The 18806-nt window shown below is 41.2% G+C and overlaps 1 protein-coding gene across 1 annotated transcript; it reads left to right on the top strand.

Moving 5' to 3' along the window:
* Window positions 1-3989: 3989 nt before the first annotated feature.
* On the top strand, window positions 3990-17643 carry LOC139560567 (glutamate-rich protein 6). The gene is made up of 11 exons (XM_071377458.1): window positions 3990-4070; window positions 4307-4365; window positions 4455-4583; window positions 4934-5020; window positions 5234-5403; window positions 5732-5799; window positions 5990-6156; window positions 8384-8466; window positions 8563-8715; window positions 8811-9033; window positions 10417-17643. Exons 1-11 carry the CDS (start codon window positions 4031-4033, stop codon window positions 10681-10683), a joined length of 1446 nt encoding a protein of 481 aa, XP_071233559.1. The 5' UTR covers window positions 3990-4030; the 3' UTR covers window positions 10684-17643.
* Window positions 17644-18806: the final 1163 nt, after the last annotated feature.

Genomic DNA, 18806 nt, shown 5'->3' with positions numbered 1-18806 from the left:
GTCTCTGTAGTTGGCATCGTGGTCTCTGTAGTTGGCATCGTGGTCTCAGAGAGTGTTGGTCAGGGCTGGAGGAGAATAAGGAAAAGGATAATGATGGTGAAAATGTTGGCGCATTAAGTAGGGATGCATGATCTCATGTAGGTAGACTGGATCCTTGCCTGTGTCCAGTCTGAAAAAAGCAGAAGCGGTGCTGTACTGAACAATTAGTTTAAATAAAACGGGGTTGGGTTGTGGGTTCCTTTTTTTTTTTTTTTTTTTTATATATATATATATTGACGATTGCATAATATAATGTGCATCCCGCCACCTACTGTGCGGGAAGGAAACATGATTCCCCAAAATACAACCCCCGCCACAAAACATAAGAAAATAAACTAAATCAAACAACTTTTCTGTTAAAAAATAAAACAGATCTGATCACTACACAGGCTCAAGGTGAACCAGGAAGGGCGGGTCTTCCGGTGCCAGTACCCCTTGCAAGTCTTCAGATATAAAATCCTTAAGTCCCAAAAACTTTTCTGCCACAGTCACAATAAAGTCCAGTTTCTTGGCAATGAATGTTACAAAATCCACATTTTTAACACACATGGTATATTTTGACTGGCAGCAAACATTTACTGTAGACTCTGGTGCGTCTACAACCATATCTTCACTAGAATCACTTGTGTTCTCAATAATTATTTTTGATTGACCACTAACATTTGCCACCTCAATCCCCTTCACCCTTACAGGGCACTCCAGGAACTCGGGAACATGATCCCCACCACAATTGCAACACTGTCGTCCTCCTACACATCGTTCTTCAGTATACTCTGTCCGTCTGCACACACTTGAAACATGGCCAAATCCTTTACAATTCTTACACTGCAGTGGTTAGGGGACGAAAGCTCTTACGGCGTATCTTACACAACCAAGCTTCATTCAACCATTCACCCAACGGGTCAGACGCCGGGCACGAACCACACCAGGAATTCTGTTCAGCTAGTCAACCTGAACATACATTGTCACCCCTGAGATGACTCATTCGATGGGTGCTCTACTCCCAAGTTCAAAACACAAAACTCCTGTTGTCCGGATTCTTTTATTAAGACTCACTGCAATCTTCCTCTGTTCTTCAGAAATACAATTAATCAAAATAAGACCACTGTCACTGACAGATTTCACTTTTCCCAGCGCGTACTTCACCATTTGACACCTCAAACGTGTTTCCAACATATGCATCCTTACTCAACAAACGCATCCCAACATGAAGCGATTCATTATCATTTATACACGTATCCACCACTCCAAATTTAGACTATTTCCTTTTTGTTCCAGTTTTCATTGCTACTGCTGTTCATTCAAAACATTCGTCTTCACCAACTTTGCTCGACATACTGCTTGATTCAATCTCAGCATCCACTTTCGCCATCTTTTTACTGAACCAGAATCGTAATCTGGTTTGTGCACCCCTGCCCTTTAAATATGTCACTCGTTGCTTCAAGCCACACCCCGGCACACCTACAGAATGGAGCAAACCTACGTACTTCAGTCTGTTCAAGAACATACAAGAAAGTTTTGGGGAAACGTGTCGTTCAGTACAAACCGTTCCGCAACGTAGCAAACATTCAAGCAAACTGAACGCACCCCTGGGGTTTCATGGTCGTTGCGTCAGCAGTGGGAGGGGTAGTCTCAGTGGCTGTGGTGGTCTCTGTAGTTGACATAGTGTAGTCGTTCTCTGGCCAATTGAATTCCGCTGGGACAATCATTCTCACCTGTTTTCATAATGAATTGCCTTGGCACAGCTGGCATGCGTGGATAAAGCGTTATCTAAACCGCGTGCAATTACACTGACATTAATTAGTGTGTGACAGGGTGCGGGTTGTGGCTAGATGGTATACAGCTATGGTTTAAAAAAAAGTTGCACGTTCAGGGAGAATTTTTGCGTTTTAGCTAACCCCAACCTTAACCTAATTCTCCTAACCTGCTATGTTAATTATCCTAACCTACTATGAAAAGTAAATTCTGCCCGTAGTTTTATACCAGGGGTAGGCAATCCTGGTCCTGGAGTACCACTTCATGTTTTTGATTTAACCGATCTGGAACAAAAGGTGTGTTGAATTTAGGCAATCACTGAACTGATCAATTAGCTCAGTTGGTCAGGCGTGCTGCCAAGTTGGAGCAAAATCCTGTACCTGCAGCACTCCAGGAACAGGGTAACCTACCACTGCTGTATACCATCTAGTCAAAACTGTGCGACAGTCAACCGGTTAATTGGACACAAAGTAGGACACTAAAATTGGTAAGCCTACTATGAAAACAATTTAAATGTAGCCTCACTAGTTTTGATGAAACGTTTCTACACCTGAAGCTAAATGCAGGAAGGCTACTTTTCCCACAAATCAATTAATCAATCAAATGTATTTATAAAGCCCTTTTTACATCAGCAGATATCACAAAGTGCTATACAGAAACCCAGCCTAAAACAATGCAGATGTAGAAAGTCTGCTAAATGACTAAAAATGTAAATGTAAATGTAGAAGCACGGTGGCTACGAAAAACTCCCTAGAAAGGCAGGAACCTAGGAAGAAACCTAGAGAGGAACCAGGCTCTGAGGGGTGGCCAGTCCTCTTCTGGCTGTGCCGGGTGGAGAATATAAAAGTAGATGGCCATTAAGGCCAGATTGTTCTTCAAAATGTTGAAACGTTCATAGATGACAAGCAGGGTCAAATAATAATCAGTGGTTGCAACAGGTCAGTACCTCAGGAGTAAATGTCAGTTGGTGTAGACGAATATTCAGAGTTCAACACAGCAGGTGCGATAGAGAGAGAGTTGAAAACAGCAGGTCCGGGACAAGGTAGCATATCCGGTGAACAGGTCAGGGTTCCATAGCCTCAGGCAGAACAGTTGAAACTGCAGCAGCAGCACGACCAGGTGGACTGGGGACAGCCAGTCATCAGGCCAGGTAGTCGAGAGGCATGATCCTAGGGCTCAGTTCTCAAAGAGGGAGAGAATTACAGGGAGCATACTTAAATTCACACAGGACACCAGAGAAGACAGGAGAATTACACCAGATAAAACAGACTGACCCTAGCCCCCCGGCACATAGACTATTGCAGCATAGATACTGGAGGCTGAGACAGGTGGGTCAGGGGACACTGTGGCACCGCCCCGTCCGACGGTACCCCCGGACAGGGCCAACCCAGCAAAATAATGTTAGTTTGTGAAGGTGTTATACAGACCCAATAAATCACAATTCAATCGAGTACAGGTTTAACGGAATGAATAACAGAGACAGAATGCGATATGGAATTGTATTAAATAGTTTGGGGTATGGCCTCATCAGATGCTAATGACAGTTAGCATTTTGCTGGGCAGCTGTCATAAAACCCCCCGCTAGAGGGAAATAAGTTTCGATGACGGGCCTTAAGGGTAGTATAGCTTCTGGTGGTGGATGGTTGTCACAGCAAGTGAGAGAACATGGATAAGCTGACATATAAACACATCCCAAGGTTTATACCCATTGTTTGAGAGAGAAGAAAGTGATAATTGCAAAAATGAGCCCATAGGTTAAACAGCAAGCGTGCACACATGGCTAACAGGAAGAGGAGAAGAACGAGACGCTATGTTGATGATACGTTTCTATTCATTCCCACTATGTCCTGATAATAGGAAAGAGTGAATTATGTTATGCTGCTTGATGAAGTTAAACGAGCATTCAAACCAGCCTTCCTGATTTTAACTTTCATAAATTACATTACAACAATAATACACCTAACTTTTACCCACCCACCTGCTAGGACTAAGCATGCTATTGCTGTCTCTTATTTTGGAATGTATAATGTCAGGCAATATGGTTAGATATTAGGTCCAGAAAGCCCCACGCAACCATTTCATCTCCACGGTTACTGACAACATCAGCAAGTTGAGCTACATGCTGTCTGAACAAGCACAACACTGCGGTGAGTGTACGAATTTGTTTAGGCATATATATGACCGTGTGTGTAAATGTATACCTCTATGACCTCTGTCTTTTTCTGAAAAGGAAATAATGGAGGCTGAAGATGAGCAAGTGCGAGACACAGAGACAGGTGGAACAGTTTTTGATATCCTTCGATGTATAGTTCTGGGCTTAGTTTTAACTTTGATCAATTGAGTGGGTGAGATTATAGCAGGATGCATGAGATCAATGTCACTAATTGAAACCAAAGTCGCAAGAAGACATCACTCACAATTTGTTAAAAAAAATGAAATAAATGCAACATATTTACTGTGTATGAACGCTGTCTCATGTCATACTGAATTGGTTATGTTGCCTATTTTTCAGATGAGTCTTCTAGGTTAGAGCAGGAACCCAATGAAGTCTTTTTGCTCATGGATGGCCATGTAAGAGAAACGTACAATTTAAGACAGGTCTTATTTTGTCCTTCTCTCCCTGACTACTTATTTTCTCTCCCTATGTGTTTTCTCTGTAGGGGCTGCAAGATGAATATGTACAGTCTTTTGATTGTCCACCAACTCCCACATCTGGTTTTCTGGGAGTTCTTAGATATAAGAGGGAGTCCCAGGACCAAGCACCAAACCCAAGGAACATCCTCCCAGAGGTACAACACCTTACCCACCTGTCCACTACCACACCCTAGTCTCCGTAATCTCTTCATAGTCCACTTTATTAGTTCCATGTGTCAGCCAGATACTAATGTTCAGAATATGAGAGGTCACAAAGTATCGCCCCTCAAACCCAGCTCTTCTATCTCGGAAGATGCTTTCCACTCAGGGATACAACTGGCATTGTGATGTTATGAATATAATGTGCAACCCATATGCAGTATGTCATAGAAATTGTGAATAGCACAACTGAGACATTTTTGGAGATGGTGTATAACTCTGTATTATTGTAAGTGATCCATTGTGTGATCATCTTTGATCACATGCCCCTGTTGGCCTGCTCCAGCCTCTCAGGGACTCTCCAGTGATGTGTGAGTACTGTGGAGAGAAAGCAAGGCCTCCACTTGGCCCAACATTTGCAGAGGACCCTGAGGTAAGGCTGAATGTCATGGATGGTCAAATGAAACGCCCTGCAACAAGCATCACCTAAATAGGGGATGGGGAATATTAGAGTGTGGAACAAAGCATGACACATGATTTTTATGATATGCCCCTCCCCACACTCTGTATGCATGCACACCCTACCCTACTCTATTTCTCTCTTTCATTATCTGTCTCACGCACATGCCCTCACACACACACACAGATCTTCTGCTGTGCCCAGTACCAGCAGCTCTTTGACATGCTGGCCCATGAAAGGTGGCTTGCCCTGCAGAGACCTGATCAGGAGGATGACGCAACACTCCCACCTAACAATCAGCCAACCAGAGAGGAGGAGGAGCTGCAGGCCCAGGCCCGGGACAGAGAGGAGCACAGGTATTAGGGGTCATGGATGAAAGGTCAAAATAAGGGACAAATGTGCGTCTGATTCTCTGTCTAGGAAACGGGTGCCACTAAGGCAGCTTGCTGCCTGAACATGATTGGATCATTGGTTTTCCTTACTAATGGATCATCTGCCATTAGTTTCTTAGTGTCTGACTCTCTATTGTTCTCCACACGTTGGGATTGGGAAGAATAGTCTGCAATCCCATAAGCATAATCAGGTGTGCTTGATTGAGCTTGCCTTGTGTGCCGGATGGGTGGAGTTTGAATTTAGGACTGAAATCCAGCACATCACGAGCAAACTCCACCTCTTCCTCCTCAGAAAGCAGGAGCAAGAGCGAGAGCGACTCTACCAGGACACACAGTCAACCCTCCGATCTGCAGATACCTGTGAGTACGCAACAGTTTATAAACACACATTTAAATATGAGTCTGTTTCTGTGGAAATTGTCAATTAATTGCTTTAAGTTCATTCAGGATGTTCATTTTTATAAATATATATATTTTAAAAGCCATACATTTCCATTAACTTTAAACTGATGGAGTTTTAATGTCATTGACCTGCTGTCCTGTTTCATAGACACCCCCTTCTCTAGGACCATCAGCTACCAGCTGTCCACCTGTACAGCCAAAGAGGGACAGTGGACTGTTACACAACATCCTGGGATTGAGGAGGACCTGGAAAAAGAAAATGGAGACCCCCTTTATGACCATGAGTCATTTGAGTTTGGCATTTCTCCGCATCAGGTACAAATTACTTTTAACCTTTATTGCATTTACTTTGAATATAACAACATGGTGGATGAGGCAGCAAGACAAGTGCGGAGATTCTAGTGTACAGGTTTGCATGAGGACAGTGTCATCATGTGGTCACCAGTAGAGGTGCTTGGGTAAAATCCTTGAGGAAGCCAAGCCAAGCCAGTAAATAAGCCATATTACAACCTCTGTTGTGATAATTGTGTTTGCTCTATAACCCTTTCGTTCATACGCTACAGTGATATACAATAAGGCCGTGACAACAAAAAGACAAGTCACACAGCGGCGTAATAAATTAAACTACACATGTTTGTTTAATCACAAAACCAGAGAGCAACATCTGTCCGGTGAAGTCCACAAAGCAAATTATGCATATGTTAGAAGTTCACCTAGGGGTCATGATTGGGGCTGTACAAATGTTTGATGTATTAGAATAATTGATTATGCTTATGTTGTATTAATAGAAGGGGAGGGGTTATAAGACCCCTTCCTCCTTACATTTATAGGGTCCTAGACTACAGATTAACAATATATATATTCATTATAAAGGTTTAGAATTGTTCCACAGTTGTTTTCTAGTTCTCTCTCTCTCTCTCTCTTATAAGGAGACCCCTCTGAGAAATGTGTGACTGAGACAGAACTCTGCAGGGGAGTGAAGGAGATAAGACTAGTCAGACATTCCACAATAAATCAACTTTGGGGAGTGGACATTTACTGCTAAGCTGTTAGATAACACTAAAAGCCTTGTTTATATAGCTTTGTAGGCATGGTTTTGGTCTCAGGAGTAAAAGGTAATGACGTAGGCAGTGACATCACTAGGGCTGGACTTCGGGTTTGATAAAATACCATGGGACCTTTTCTTTGATGCAGAATTTACGCTGAAACATGCGTGCTATGTTCCTGATTGTCAACTTCAGTCTGCAATTGCATTAAAGGTTTTTGAATGATTTAATTAAAGATATTGTCATAATGCTAATTTCACCAATGAACCAATGATTGACAAGGAAACAGGAACGAACCCTAACACATACAAACAGTTATCACCTGAAGCATGGTCAAGCAAGTTAATGTTGGACAGTTTACTAAACAACTACTGATTTACAACTACAGGGTTACCGCAAGTCAGCACAAAGACAGACACTGCCTCCGCTATTCAGCACCATTTCAACTTAAACATTTAAACACCATCAAATCAACAAGGCTATATATGGTTTGTTTAATAATACTTAAAAGTAAAAAACATTAAGATGCCAAAAACAATTTAGTCCAATCAATGTTTCTAAATATCATCTGGCTGTCCACTGTACTGATTTCTCTGTGTGTGTGCACGCTCGCGCAAGTAAAACAAAACATGTTGACTCACCCTACTCGTAGACTAGTTGAATGCCAATACCCTGATCCTCCTCTTTTTCATGTTGTCAAAACGGTCTATGGCTCTGTCATACAGTACACGTTTAGTTATTGTTGTTATAGGCTACCTAGCTAAAATGCTTGCGAGACTGACTGCCTTGCATGGGCAACAATGAACCACTAAGTTAGCTAGGTAGCTAGTTAACGTGAGCCTACTAGGCTACATATTAAGCTTCAATAGTCTCAGTCTAGTGGCACAACATATTCATTTATGGTTAGATCAGAGTCACCGTCAAAATCATTGCCCTGTACACAGAATTAAGTAAAACCACAAGTCCAAATCCCCATCTCCATCCATGGCTTAGGATCAACACTAGCAGACCAGAAACTGACACGTTTTTCTGAAAATTAAGTGATTAAGAGATTTGATTGGTCTGAAGCCAAATCCAAACTGGCCTCCCTTGCGAGCGTTTTGTTACACCAGGACAGCCCACAGTTGAGCTCATCTCAATGCTTATTGGCTAATTTTTTAATTTATCAAGGGAGGCCAAATGCTTGTTGGCATCAATCAATCAAATGGTACGGTGGCAACATGTTACACTCTTTAGGTCCAGACAGCATCAGATACATGGTTACCCATACTAAGACAGTGGGGGGCGCTGTTTCCTTCGCACTGATGATTTCTCTGAGATTCAGCCACTTGCGAATTGACTGAAAATTATGATCAATTATGGTCAAATATTTTGAGGAAGCCTTGCTTCCCTTGGCATCAATGAATACACGCCACTGATGGTCACACCTGAAAATACTTATGAATACAGGTTATGTTAACTGATCAATGCGTTTTGTATATGGATTGCGTTGGCAGGATGGGGCACAATTTCTGGAGAAGTATTATGCCTGTGGGAGCAAGTTTCTCACAGTCTTCCCAGATGGTTCTGCCCAGGTTTTGTATCCTTTCACAACATAAGTTAACTCATTGTTGGAGATTTTAACTCTATGATCATGTAATTTTGTATCGTCCATCCTTATCATAATGCCAAACAGCTATCCCTCTGGGTTCTTGGCCCTGGTCATAATCTCTGATGGAAGAGAAAGGGTATGCATTGTACACGATGACCACTCCCTTGGGCAGCCAATCAGGGCCCTATTCCAATCTGATGGCAGGGCCACATGTTACCATGGCAACGGTAATGTCTGGTAAGACGGACACTCTTTGTGATTAGTAATTTGTAATAGAAAATGTGTACTTATTCAGGAAAATGTCTTGTCCGTAACGTCAGTATCTGTCCCAGGTTGAGCTTGGACGCGTCAGGAGGTCAGTGTCTGAATGATGCGGGGGCCAGGATCAGAAGGTGGAGTTGGAGAGGCCACAGCCAGACGCCCACCCCCCTGCGGCCGGTCTTCCTGTCTTTAAACCGCAGCCTGGGGGTGAGGGTCCTGGGACAGGAAAACATGTTTGTGTCCTTCCTTTCTGCTGGCCAACAGGCCAAGTTCAGTGTGGGGGCCTGTTTGCAGGTAAGCATAGGCCAACTCACACTGACAAATGTACTCATTCATATACACCTGTCCACACCTCTTAGATGTATTTGGGGGACTTTGAGCGGTTCTGGGCCGGTTCTGACTGACATTTTTGTGTACAAAGTGCCCTGTGAACGTTGTAGGGTCCCGTGTCTTATAGTGCAAGAAAGCCCCACCTCTCTGCTCTCCTCTCCACGGGGCTGACTTGAAATGTCAGGTTTCAGGCCCGACATTTGCATAGGCAGTGATGTGTCACATTTTCTGGCCTATCGAGACAAAGGAACGATTTCCTGTGTCTGTGAAACTCACAAATGGGCTTGCAGTAGAGTGTATGAAACTGTGGAATATAGTGGATGCAACAATACTAGTTTCATCTCGCTGTGATATTTTCAGCCAGATTTAGCTCTCAACACGAAAAAATATGAAATAATTTATTAGAATTGAACTAAGATCACTTTCTCTTAGTCACGGATGGAGGAAATCACTGAGTCCTTAAAGCTGAAGTTGTAATGAGTCAACAAACATTTGAATGGTGTCTCTGCATCGCTCAGTGGACATTTAGGAGAAACTGATCTTTTGGCAGTTATGTCAAAGATAGAACAAACAGCCAGATTTTTCACTGAATGTAAAAGTCTGAAGCATCCGGTTGGAATTTCCACTCACCACCAAATATGGTGATGAGAGGAAACCCAGTGGCCGGCAGTGGGAGAAGATGGAGCGAGATGGATTTTGTCCAACATTATGCAATTGTTATCGTTGATGAAAATTTTGATCTCAATTCAGTTTCTGTTCCAAAAACTAGAATCTGTTGGTAAAGTCTGCAAAACTGTTACTCTTTGCCAAAGTTTCAAAAAGATTGTGTTAAGGAGTGCAAGGGCGAATTGCGTTATTGCACAAGCGCACTTCAGAGTAGGCGTTCTCTAATGGAAATATGCAAATACATGCTAGAATGCGCCAATGGGATCTCTCTAGATCATGCTTGGCTCTGCCCAACTCCTATAATTAATTTGCTCCCACTGTGGTTTATCTTGGGTTAGTTATAAAATGTATTTGGTTATATGAAATATTGTACTGACCATATTTAATTTACAGTTATGTGAAATCTTAAGTCATTTATAATTTGATTATTACTATATTTAAAAGCATGTCAGTCATTTCAAGTTTCAACCACTTTTGTTGAATAGGGAAAAATATATGATTTTTCATAATATTTGTACTTTGTAGTTGAACTTGTGTCCTCAATTGTGACTACACCTCAGCAATTTATAACTATTTTGCACCAGAAAGGTGAGTGTATATTTAAGCGGAAATCAACATTTTGCCCAATTATTCAACTAGAAATCTTATAAAATCATTTTTACAAATTATTATTCTTAACAGCCAGTGGCTCTGGGGATGATTCAGGCTCCAGGTCCATCCATATCCAAGGAGGAGTTTATTCTGTTGGCTGGACGGATAAGGGTCCATCAGGTCATTAGGCATCTCCACCACTGCCTGCGCTGCCCCTCCAACCCAAGGCCTCTGAGGGCTGGACTAGCCCCTAGCCTCCTCTCACTGGCCAAAAGGTTACTGGACTTGAGTTGCTCTCTTCAGCTTGAGGAGTGTGAGAGGGCCTTTGTCCACAGGTGTCTCCAGGATTGCCTGTGATCTCTATACCAAAGAATCATTATGTGGAAACATTGAACATTTCAGCTCATTATGACACCACACAGATTTGACTATAGAGATCCTATTAAATTAATTCCTAATTATATGGATTTGACTTACATCACAGCCTACAGTGCCTTTAGAAAGTTTTCATAACCCTTGACCTTTTCCACATTTTGTTGTGTTACACGGTGGGATAAAAAGAAATGGTCAACTATTTCACAAAATACTCTGTCAAAGTGGAAGAGAAATTCTAACATTTGTATAAAAAAATATATTATTAGATAAGTATTCAACCCCCTGAGTCAATACAGGTTAGAATCACATTTGACAGTGAATTCAGCTGTGAGTCTTTCTGGGTAAGTCCCTAAGATCTTTGAACGCCTGGATTGTACAATATTTGCACATTATTTGATTTTTTTATTATTCAACCTCAAGTTGGTTGTTGATCATTGCTGTACAGCCATTTTCATGTCTTGCCATAGATTTTCAAGCTGATTTAAAATCAAAACTGTAACTCGGCCACTCAGGAACATTCAATGTCGTCTTGGTAAGCAACTCCAGTGTACATTTGGTCTTGTGTTTTAGGTTATTGTCCTGCTGAAATTTGTCTCCCAGTGTTTGTTGGGAGGCAGACTGAACCAGGTTTTCCGCTAGGATTTCGCCTGTGCTTTGCTCTATTTTGTTTATTTTTACCCTAAACTCCCAAGTCCTTGCCGATGACAAGCATACTCATAACATGATGCAGCCACCACCATGCTTGAAAATATGAGGAGTGGTACTTAGTGATGTGTTGTGTTGGATTTGCCCCAAACATAATGCTTTGTATTCAGGATATGAAGTTAATTTCTTTGCCAACTTTTTAGTAGTTTTACAAACAGGATGCATGTTTTGGAATATTTATAATCTGTACAGGCTTTCTTTTCATTCTGTCGTTTAGGTTAGTGTTGTGGAATATCTTCAATGTTGATCCATCCTCAGTTTTCTCCTATCACAGCCTTTCAACTCTGTAACTGTTTTAAAGTCACCATTGGCCTCATCCTGAAATGCCTGAGCGTTTTCCTTCCTTTCCGTCAACTGGGTTAGGAAGGACACCTGTATTTTTGTGGTGACTGTGTGTATTGATACACCATCCAAAGTGTAATTATTAACTTCACCATGCTCAAAGTGATATTCAATGTCTGCTTTTTTAAATGATTTGTTATCTACCAATAGGTGCCCTTCTTTGTGAGGCATTGTAAAACCTCCCTGGTTTTTGTGGATGAATTTGTGTTTGAAATGCACTGCTTGACTGAGGGACCTTACAAATAATTCTGTGTGGGGTCTAACATGATTCAAAAATCTGTGAGTCCATGCAACTTATTATGTGACTTGTTAAGCAAATTTTCATACCTGAACTTATTTAGGCTTGCCATAACAAAGGGGTTGAATACTTATTGACTCAAGACATTTCAGCTTTTCATTTTTAATTAATGATAAATGTAAATCAAATACACACTTTGACATTATCGGGTATTGTGTGTAGGCCAGTGACACAATCTCAAGTTAATCAATTTTAAATTCTGCCTGTAACACAACAAAAACTTGGGAAAAGTCCAGGGTGTGAATACTTTCTGAAGGCAGTGTACTTGTACAAACTTCCATCCCATTATGACATCACACAACACCCCCATCGTCCTTATTAACCATTCATCTCATTATGACCTCACACAGCACCACTTGCATCATGTCACATGCAGTGAACACTCAGCTCATTGTGACATCATAGTGCCATAAGACTGTGCCTACTGTGTAATATTGACTGTAATATTAACTTTTTTTTATTACAGTTGTGTCTGATACTTTTGAGACCTCTGCAATGTGTAATTGTGAGAAGCTTGATTTAATTTTAAACATGAAATGAATTATGTGAAACTACTCAATAGTGTCACAATAACTTAACTTAATTTCAATATTAATTTCTGACTTTCAATAGATATTTATTTTATATGATTTTTATTTTTTTCTAGATTCATCAGTGTGTATCAAATGTATTACATCAAATAATGTTATTTGTAGCAACATAAAATTAACACAGGTTGGTGGAACCTTAATTGGGGAGGACTGGCTCGTGGTAATGGCAGCCATCGTTATGAGCCGTCCTCCCCTCAGCAGCTTCCTGTGATAAACACCTATGAGCAGGGTCAATAGTAATTGTAGTCTTGAATTGTGCCATGTGTTAAAACCTCTCTGGGATCGCGGGACGCTTGCGTCCCAACAGCCTGTTAAAATGTAGAGCGCCAGATTCAAAAAAAAATCTATAAAATCAAACTTTATTAAATTACACATATAAGATACCAAATTAAAGCTACACTCGTTGTGAATCCAGCCAACATGTCAGATTTCAAAAAGGCTTTTCGGCGAAAGCATAAGATGCTATTATCTGATGATAGTGCAATGGCTACACTCTCTTTGTTGACAATTTCAACCATGCCGGCGCTACTCAAAACGCAGAAATGAAATATAAAACATGCATTACCTTTGACGAGATTCTTTTGTTGGCACTCCAATATGTCCCATAAACATCACAAATGGTCCTTTAGTTCGATTAATTCCGTCCATATATATCCAAATTGTCCATTTATTTGGCGCCGTTGTACCAGGAAAAAAAGCGTTCAATTTGCGCAAAATCACGACAAAATATCTAAAAAATTACCTATAAACTTTGCCAAAACATTTCAAAGTACTTTTGTAATACAACTTAAGGTATTTGTAAACGTTAATAATCGATCAAATTGAAGACGGGTCAATCTGTTTTCAATACAGGATATCAACAAACTCACGGTACTTTTCAAGTCTTGCTCAACTCTCAAACATAAACACACGACGTCACTCCACTTCCGGGTCAATATCTTTCTCAGTTGACTAATGAAAAACCTTAACCTTTTTCCATACAATGGCGACATCCAGTGGAAGCAGTAGAAACTGCGTGGATAGTGATTAGAATTCTGGTTTGCCCATGATAATCCATTGAACATACAGGAACTTAACAATAAAAAAGTTAGTCCTCAGGGTTTTGACTGCTATATAAGTTCTGTTATACTTTGAGATATGATTCAAACAGTTTTAGAAACTTCAGAGTGTTTTCTATCCAAATCTACTAATAATATGCATATCTTATATTCTGGGGATGAGTAGCACGAAGTTGAAATTGCGCACGCTATTTTTCCCTAAGTGAAAACTCTGCACCCTATCCTCAAACCATGTTTTTCATGTATTTGATACCATTCTGCTCCAGCCATTACCGCAAGCCCGTTCTCCCCAATTAAGGTGTCACCAACCTCCTGTGGTTGTAACACTGATAGCGAGGCTAGTAGGTTGTAATATGTCTTTCACTGTGGATTAAAGAGTCTGGTGTAATCCAAGATGGGAGGGTCTCTGCATTAAGAGACTCAACCAGAACTGTTCCTGTCCAGATGAGACTCTGCTTAAGCTCTTGCTAAACCCCTTAATCATTTAACCTAATTGGAAGATATGCTCTTGTAGACATGCTTCTCTTTACGAGTCTAGGTAGCATTTTAGACGGTTATGATTGCAATATTCTTTAGGCAGCAATATACTCCTATTAAGTGGCATGTCAAAACATGGTGGTACACTGAAGAAAAATATAAATGCAACATGTAAAGTGTTGGTCCCATGTTTCATGAGCTGATATACAGTACTGTGCAACAGTTTTAGGCAGGTGTGAAAAAATGCTGTAAGGTAACAATGCTTTCAAAAATAAACATGTTAATAGATTGCATTTAGTTAATTGATAAATATAAAGTGAGTGAACAGAAGAAGAAAATCTAATCCATATTTGGTGTGACCACCTTTTGCTTTCAAAACAGCATCAATTCTTCTAGGTACACTTGCACAAAGTCAGGGATTTTGTAGGCATATAGTCAGGTGTATGATTAAACAATTATACCAAACAGGTGCTAATGATCATCAATTCAATATGTAGGTTGAAACACAATCATTAACTGAAACAGAAACAGCTGTGTAGGAGGAATAAAACTGGGTGAGGAACAGTCAAACTCAGCTAACAAGGTGAGGTGGCTGAAGACAGTTTACTGTCAAAAGTCATACACCTTGGCAAGACTGAGCACAGCAACAAGACACAGATGTGCTGTCCAAGCTCTTTTGAAGAAGCACAAAGAAATCGGCAACGTTGAGGACCGTAGAAGCAGTGGTCGGCCAAGGAAACTTACTGCATCAGATGAAAGACACATCATGCTTACTTCCCTTCACAATCGGAAGATGTCCAGCAGTGCAATCTGCTCAGAATTGGCAGATACACCCATCTACTGTCTGGAGAGGTCTGGTCAGAAGTGGCCTTCATGGAAGACTTGCGGCCAAAAATCCAAACCTCCGACGTGGAAACAAGGCCAAGCGACTCAACTATGCACGAAAACACAGGAACTGGGGTGCAGAAAAATGACAGCAGGTGCTCTGGACTGATGAGTCAAAATGTGAAATATTTGGCTGGAGCAGAAGGCAGTTTGTTTGCCGAAGGGCTGTAGAGCGGTACACGAATGAGTGTCGCCGGCAACAGTGAGGCATGGTGAAGGTTCCTTGCAAGTTTGAGGCTGCATTTCTGCAAATGGAGTCGGGGATTTGGTCAGAATGAATGGTCTCCTCAATGCTGAGAAGTACAGGCAGATAATTATCCATCATGCAATACCATCAGGGAGGCATCTGATTGGCCCCAAATTTATTCTGCAGCATGACAACGACCCCAAACATACAGCGAAAGTCATTAACAACTATCTTCAGTGTAAAGAAGAACAAGGAGTCCTGGAAGTGATGGTATGGCCCCCACAGAGCCCTGATCTCTACATCATCGAGTCTGTCTGGGATTACTTGAAGAGAGAGAAGCACCTGAGGCTGCCTAAATCCACAGAAAAACGGTGGTTAATTCTCCAAGATGTTAAGGCCAACCTACCTGCCGAGTTCCTTCAAAAACTTTGTGCAAGTGTACCTAGAAGAATTGACACTGTTTTGAAGGCAAAGGGTGGTCACACCAAATATTGATTTGATGTAGATTTTTCTTCTGTTCACTCACTTTGCATTTAGTTAATTGATAAATATAATCTATTAACATGTTTATTTTTGAAAGCATTCTTACTTTACAGCATTTTTTCACACCTGCCTAAAACTGTTGCATAGTACTGTAAAAGATTGCAGAAATGATCAAAAAGCTTATTTCTCTCAAATGATGTGCACAAATTTGCTTACAACCTGGTTAGTGAACATTTCTCGCTTGCCAAGATAATCCATCCACCTGACATCCACCTGTGGCATATACAGTGCATTCGGGAAAGTATTCAGACCCCTTGACTTTTAACACATTTTGTTCCGTTACAGCCTTATTCTAAAATGGATTAAATAACAATTTTCCCTCATCAATCTATAACACAATACCCCATAATGACAAAAATCTGAAATACCTTATTTACATAAGTATTCAGACCCTTTGCTGAGTTTAGGTGCATCCTGTTCCCATTGATCATCCTTGAGATGTTTCTACAACTTGATTGGAATCCACCTGTGGTAAATGCAATTGATTGGACATGATTTGGAAAGGCACACACCTGTCTATATAAAGGTCCCACAGTTGACAGTGCATGTCAGAGCAAAAACCAAGCCATGAGGTCGAAGGAATTGTCCGTAGAGCTCCGAGACAGGATTGTGTCGAGGCACAGGTCTGGGGAAGGATACCAAAACATTTCTGCAGCATTGAAGATCCCCAAGAACACAGTAAGCACCAAGACTCTTCTTAGAGCTGGGCAGTCGTGGGAGAAGGGCCTTGGTCAGGGAGGTGACCATGAACCCAATGGTCATTCTGACAGAGCTCCAGAGTTTCTCTGTGGACAACCATCTCTGCAGCACTCCACCAATCAGGCCTTTATGGTAGAGTATATATATATATTTTAGAATAAGGCTGTAACGTAACAAAATGTGGAAAAAGTTAAGGGGTCTGAATACTTTTCAAATGCACTGTAAAGAAGCTGATTAAACAGAATAATCATTACACAGGTGCACCTTGTGCTGGGGAGAATAAAAAAGTAACTCAAATGTGCAGATTTCGTACACAACACAATGCCTCAGATGTCTCTAGTTTTGAGGGAGCGTGCAATTGGCATGCTGATTGCAGGAATGTCCACCTGAGCTGTTGCCAGAGAATTTAATGTTTATTTCTTCTGTTTATTTCTTCTCCAACGTCATTTTAGATAATTTGGCAGTATGTCCAACCGGTCTCACAACAGTAGACCACAAGTATGGCGTCGTGTGAGCGAGTGATTTGCTGATGTCAACGTTGTGAACAGAGTGCCCTATGGTGGGGTTATGGTTAGGCAGGCATAAGCTACGGACAACGAACAAAATTGCGTTTTATCTATGGTATTTTGAATGCACAGAGATACCATGACGAGATCCTGAGGCCCATTTTCGTGCCATTCATCTGCCGTCATCACCTCATGTTTCAGCATGATAATGCACGGCCCCATGTCTCAAGGATTTGTACACAATTCCTGGAAGCTGAAAATGTCCCAATTCTTCCATTGCCTGCATACTCACCAGACATGTCACCCAATGAGTATGTTTGGGATGCTCTGGATTGACTTGTATGACAGCGTGTTCCAGTTCCCACCAACATCCAGCACTTCGCACAACCATTGAAGAGAAGTTGGACAACATTCCACAGGCTACAATCAACAGCCTGATCAACTCTATACGAAGGAGATGTGTCGCACTGCATGAGGCAAATGGTCACACCAGATACTGACTGGTTTTCTGATCCTGATTTTTCTTTAAGGTATCTGACCAACATATGTATTCACAGTCATGTGAAATCTATAGATTAGGTCCTAATGAATTTATTTAAATTGACTGATTTCCTTATATGAAGTGTAACTCAGTAAAATCTTTGAAATTGTTGTATGTTGCGTTTATATTTTTGTTCAGTATAGATACCTTTTGGTGTGAAGAAGAATGATTGGAAGGGGCATCTTTCCATGCAACACACTTAGTTATTTCGTTTTGACTATTTACATTGTTAATAGCTGAACAGTAACGAAGCTTCAGTTGTGGAACACTCTCTAACGGAATTCTCTCATTAAAGGGATTTGTTAAGTGTGCCTTTCCACGCATTTCTAGGAATTTACTCCTGTTGTCTCTGCCTAAAGCCGGGTGTACACTACAGGACTTTGGCCAGGATTTAGCTGCTCAGACAAGTTTTTGAGATTCGAGACAAAATCCCCACGTGGTTCACCGACGCTCGTTTAATTTGAGCTGGTCAAAGACGCAATCTTTAGAACTCTAGGTCCTTGTGATAGAGTACAATTACTACTGCCTAGAACCCAGAGTTTTTCCTGGTCAAGTAACATGGTCAGAAAGAATCCAGGGGCCCGAACTTAAAGTATTACTGCAAAGATTATTTCAGCCATTTCAACTGTCAGTTATTAGCTAGGAAATCATTTTATTAGATGGTATTGGAACATTGCCAATTGTGTGCTAATAGTAGGCTATTCCACAAACAGGCCTGGCAAAGCACTGCATTAAATTTTTAGATTTTAAATCATTAATTTCATGCTTTATTGTAAGATTAGAATAATTGTATTTGATATAGTGACGCACTGCATGACCAAAAGTATGGGGACACCTGCTCATCGAATATCTCATTCCAAAATCATGGGCATTAATATGGAGTTGGTCTGGGGAGGCTTTCTACTAGATGTTAAAACAATGCTTTGGAGACTTGCTTCCATTCAGAGCATTAGTGAGGTCGGGCACCGATGTTGGGCGATTAGGCCTGGCTCGCAGTCTGCGTTCCAATTCATTGCAAAGGTGGTCAATGGGGTTGAGGTGAGGGCTCTGTGCAGGCCAGTCAATTTCTTCCACACCAATCTCAACAAACCATTTCTGTATGGACCTTGCTTCATGCACTGGGACATTGTCATGCTGAAACAGGAAAAGGACTTCCCCAAATTGTTGCCACAAAGTTGGAAGCACAGAATCATCTAGAATGTCATTCTAAACTGACTTGTTGGAAAGTTGGCATCCTATGACGGTGCCACGTTGAAAGTCACTGAGCTCTTCAG

The sequence above is a fragment of the Salvelinus alpinus genome, chromosome 30, assembly GCF_045679555.1.
Source record: "Salvelinus alpinus chromosome 30, SLU_Salpinus.1, whole genome shotgun sequence".
Classification (NCBI taxonomy): Eukaryota; Metazoa; Chordata; class Actinopteri; order Salmoniformes; family Salmonidae; genus Salvelinus; species Salvelinus alpinus.
The sequence above is the reverse complement of the archived record's forward strand: the minus strand, read 5'-3'. Positions and strand labels throughout refer to the sequence as shown.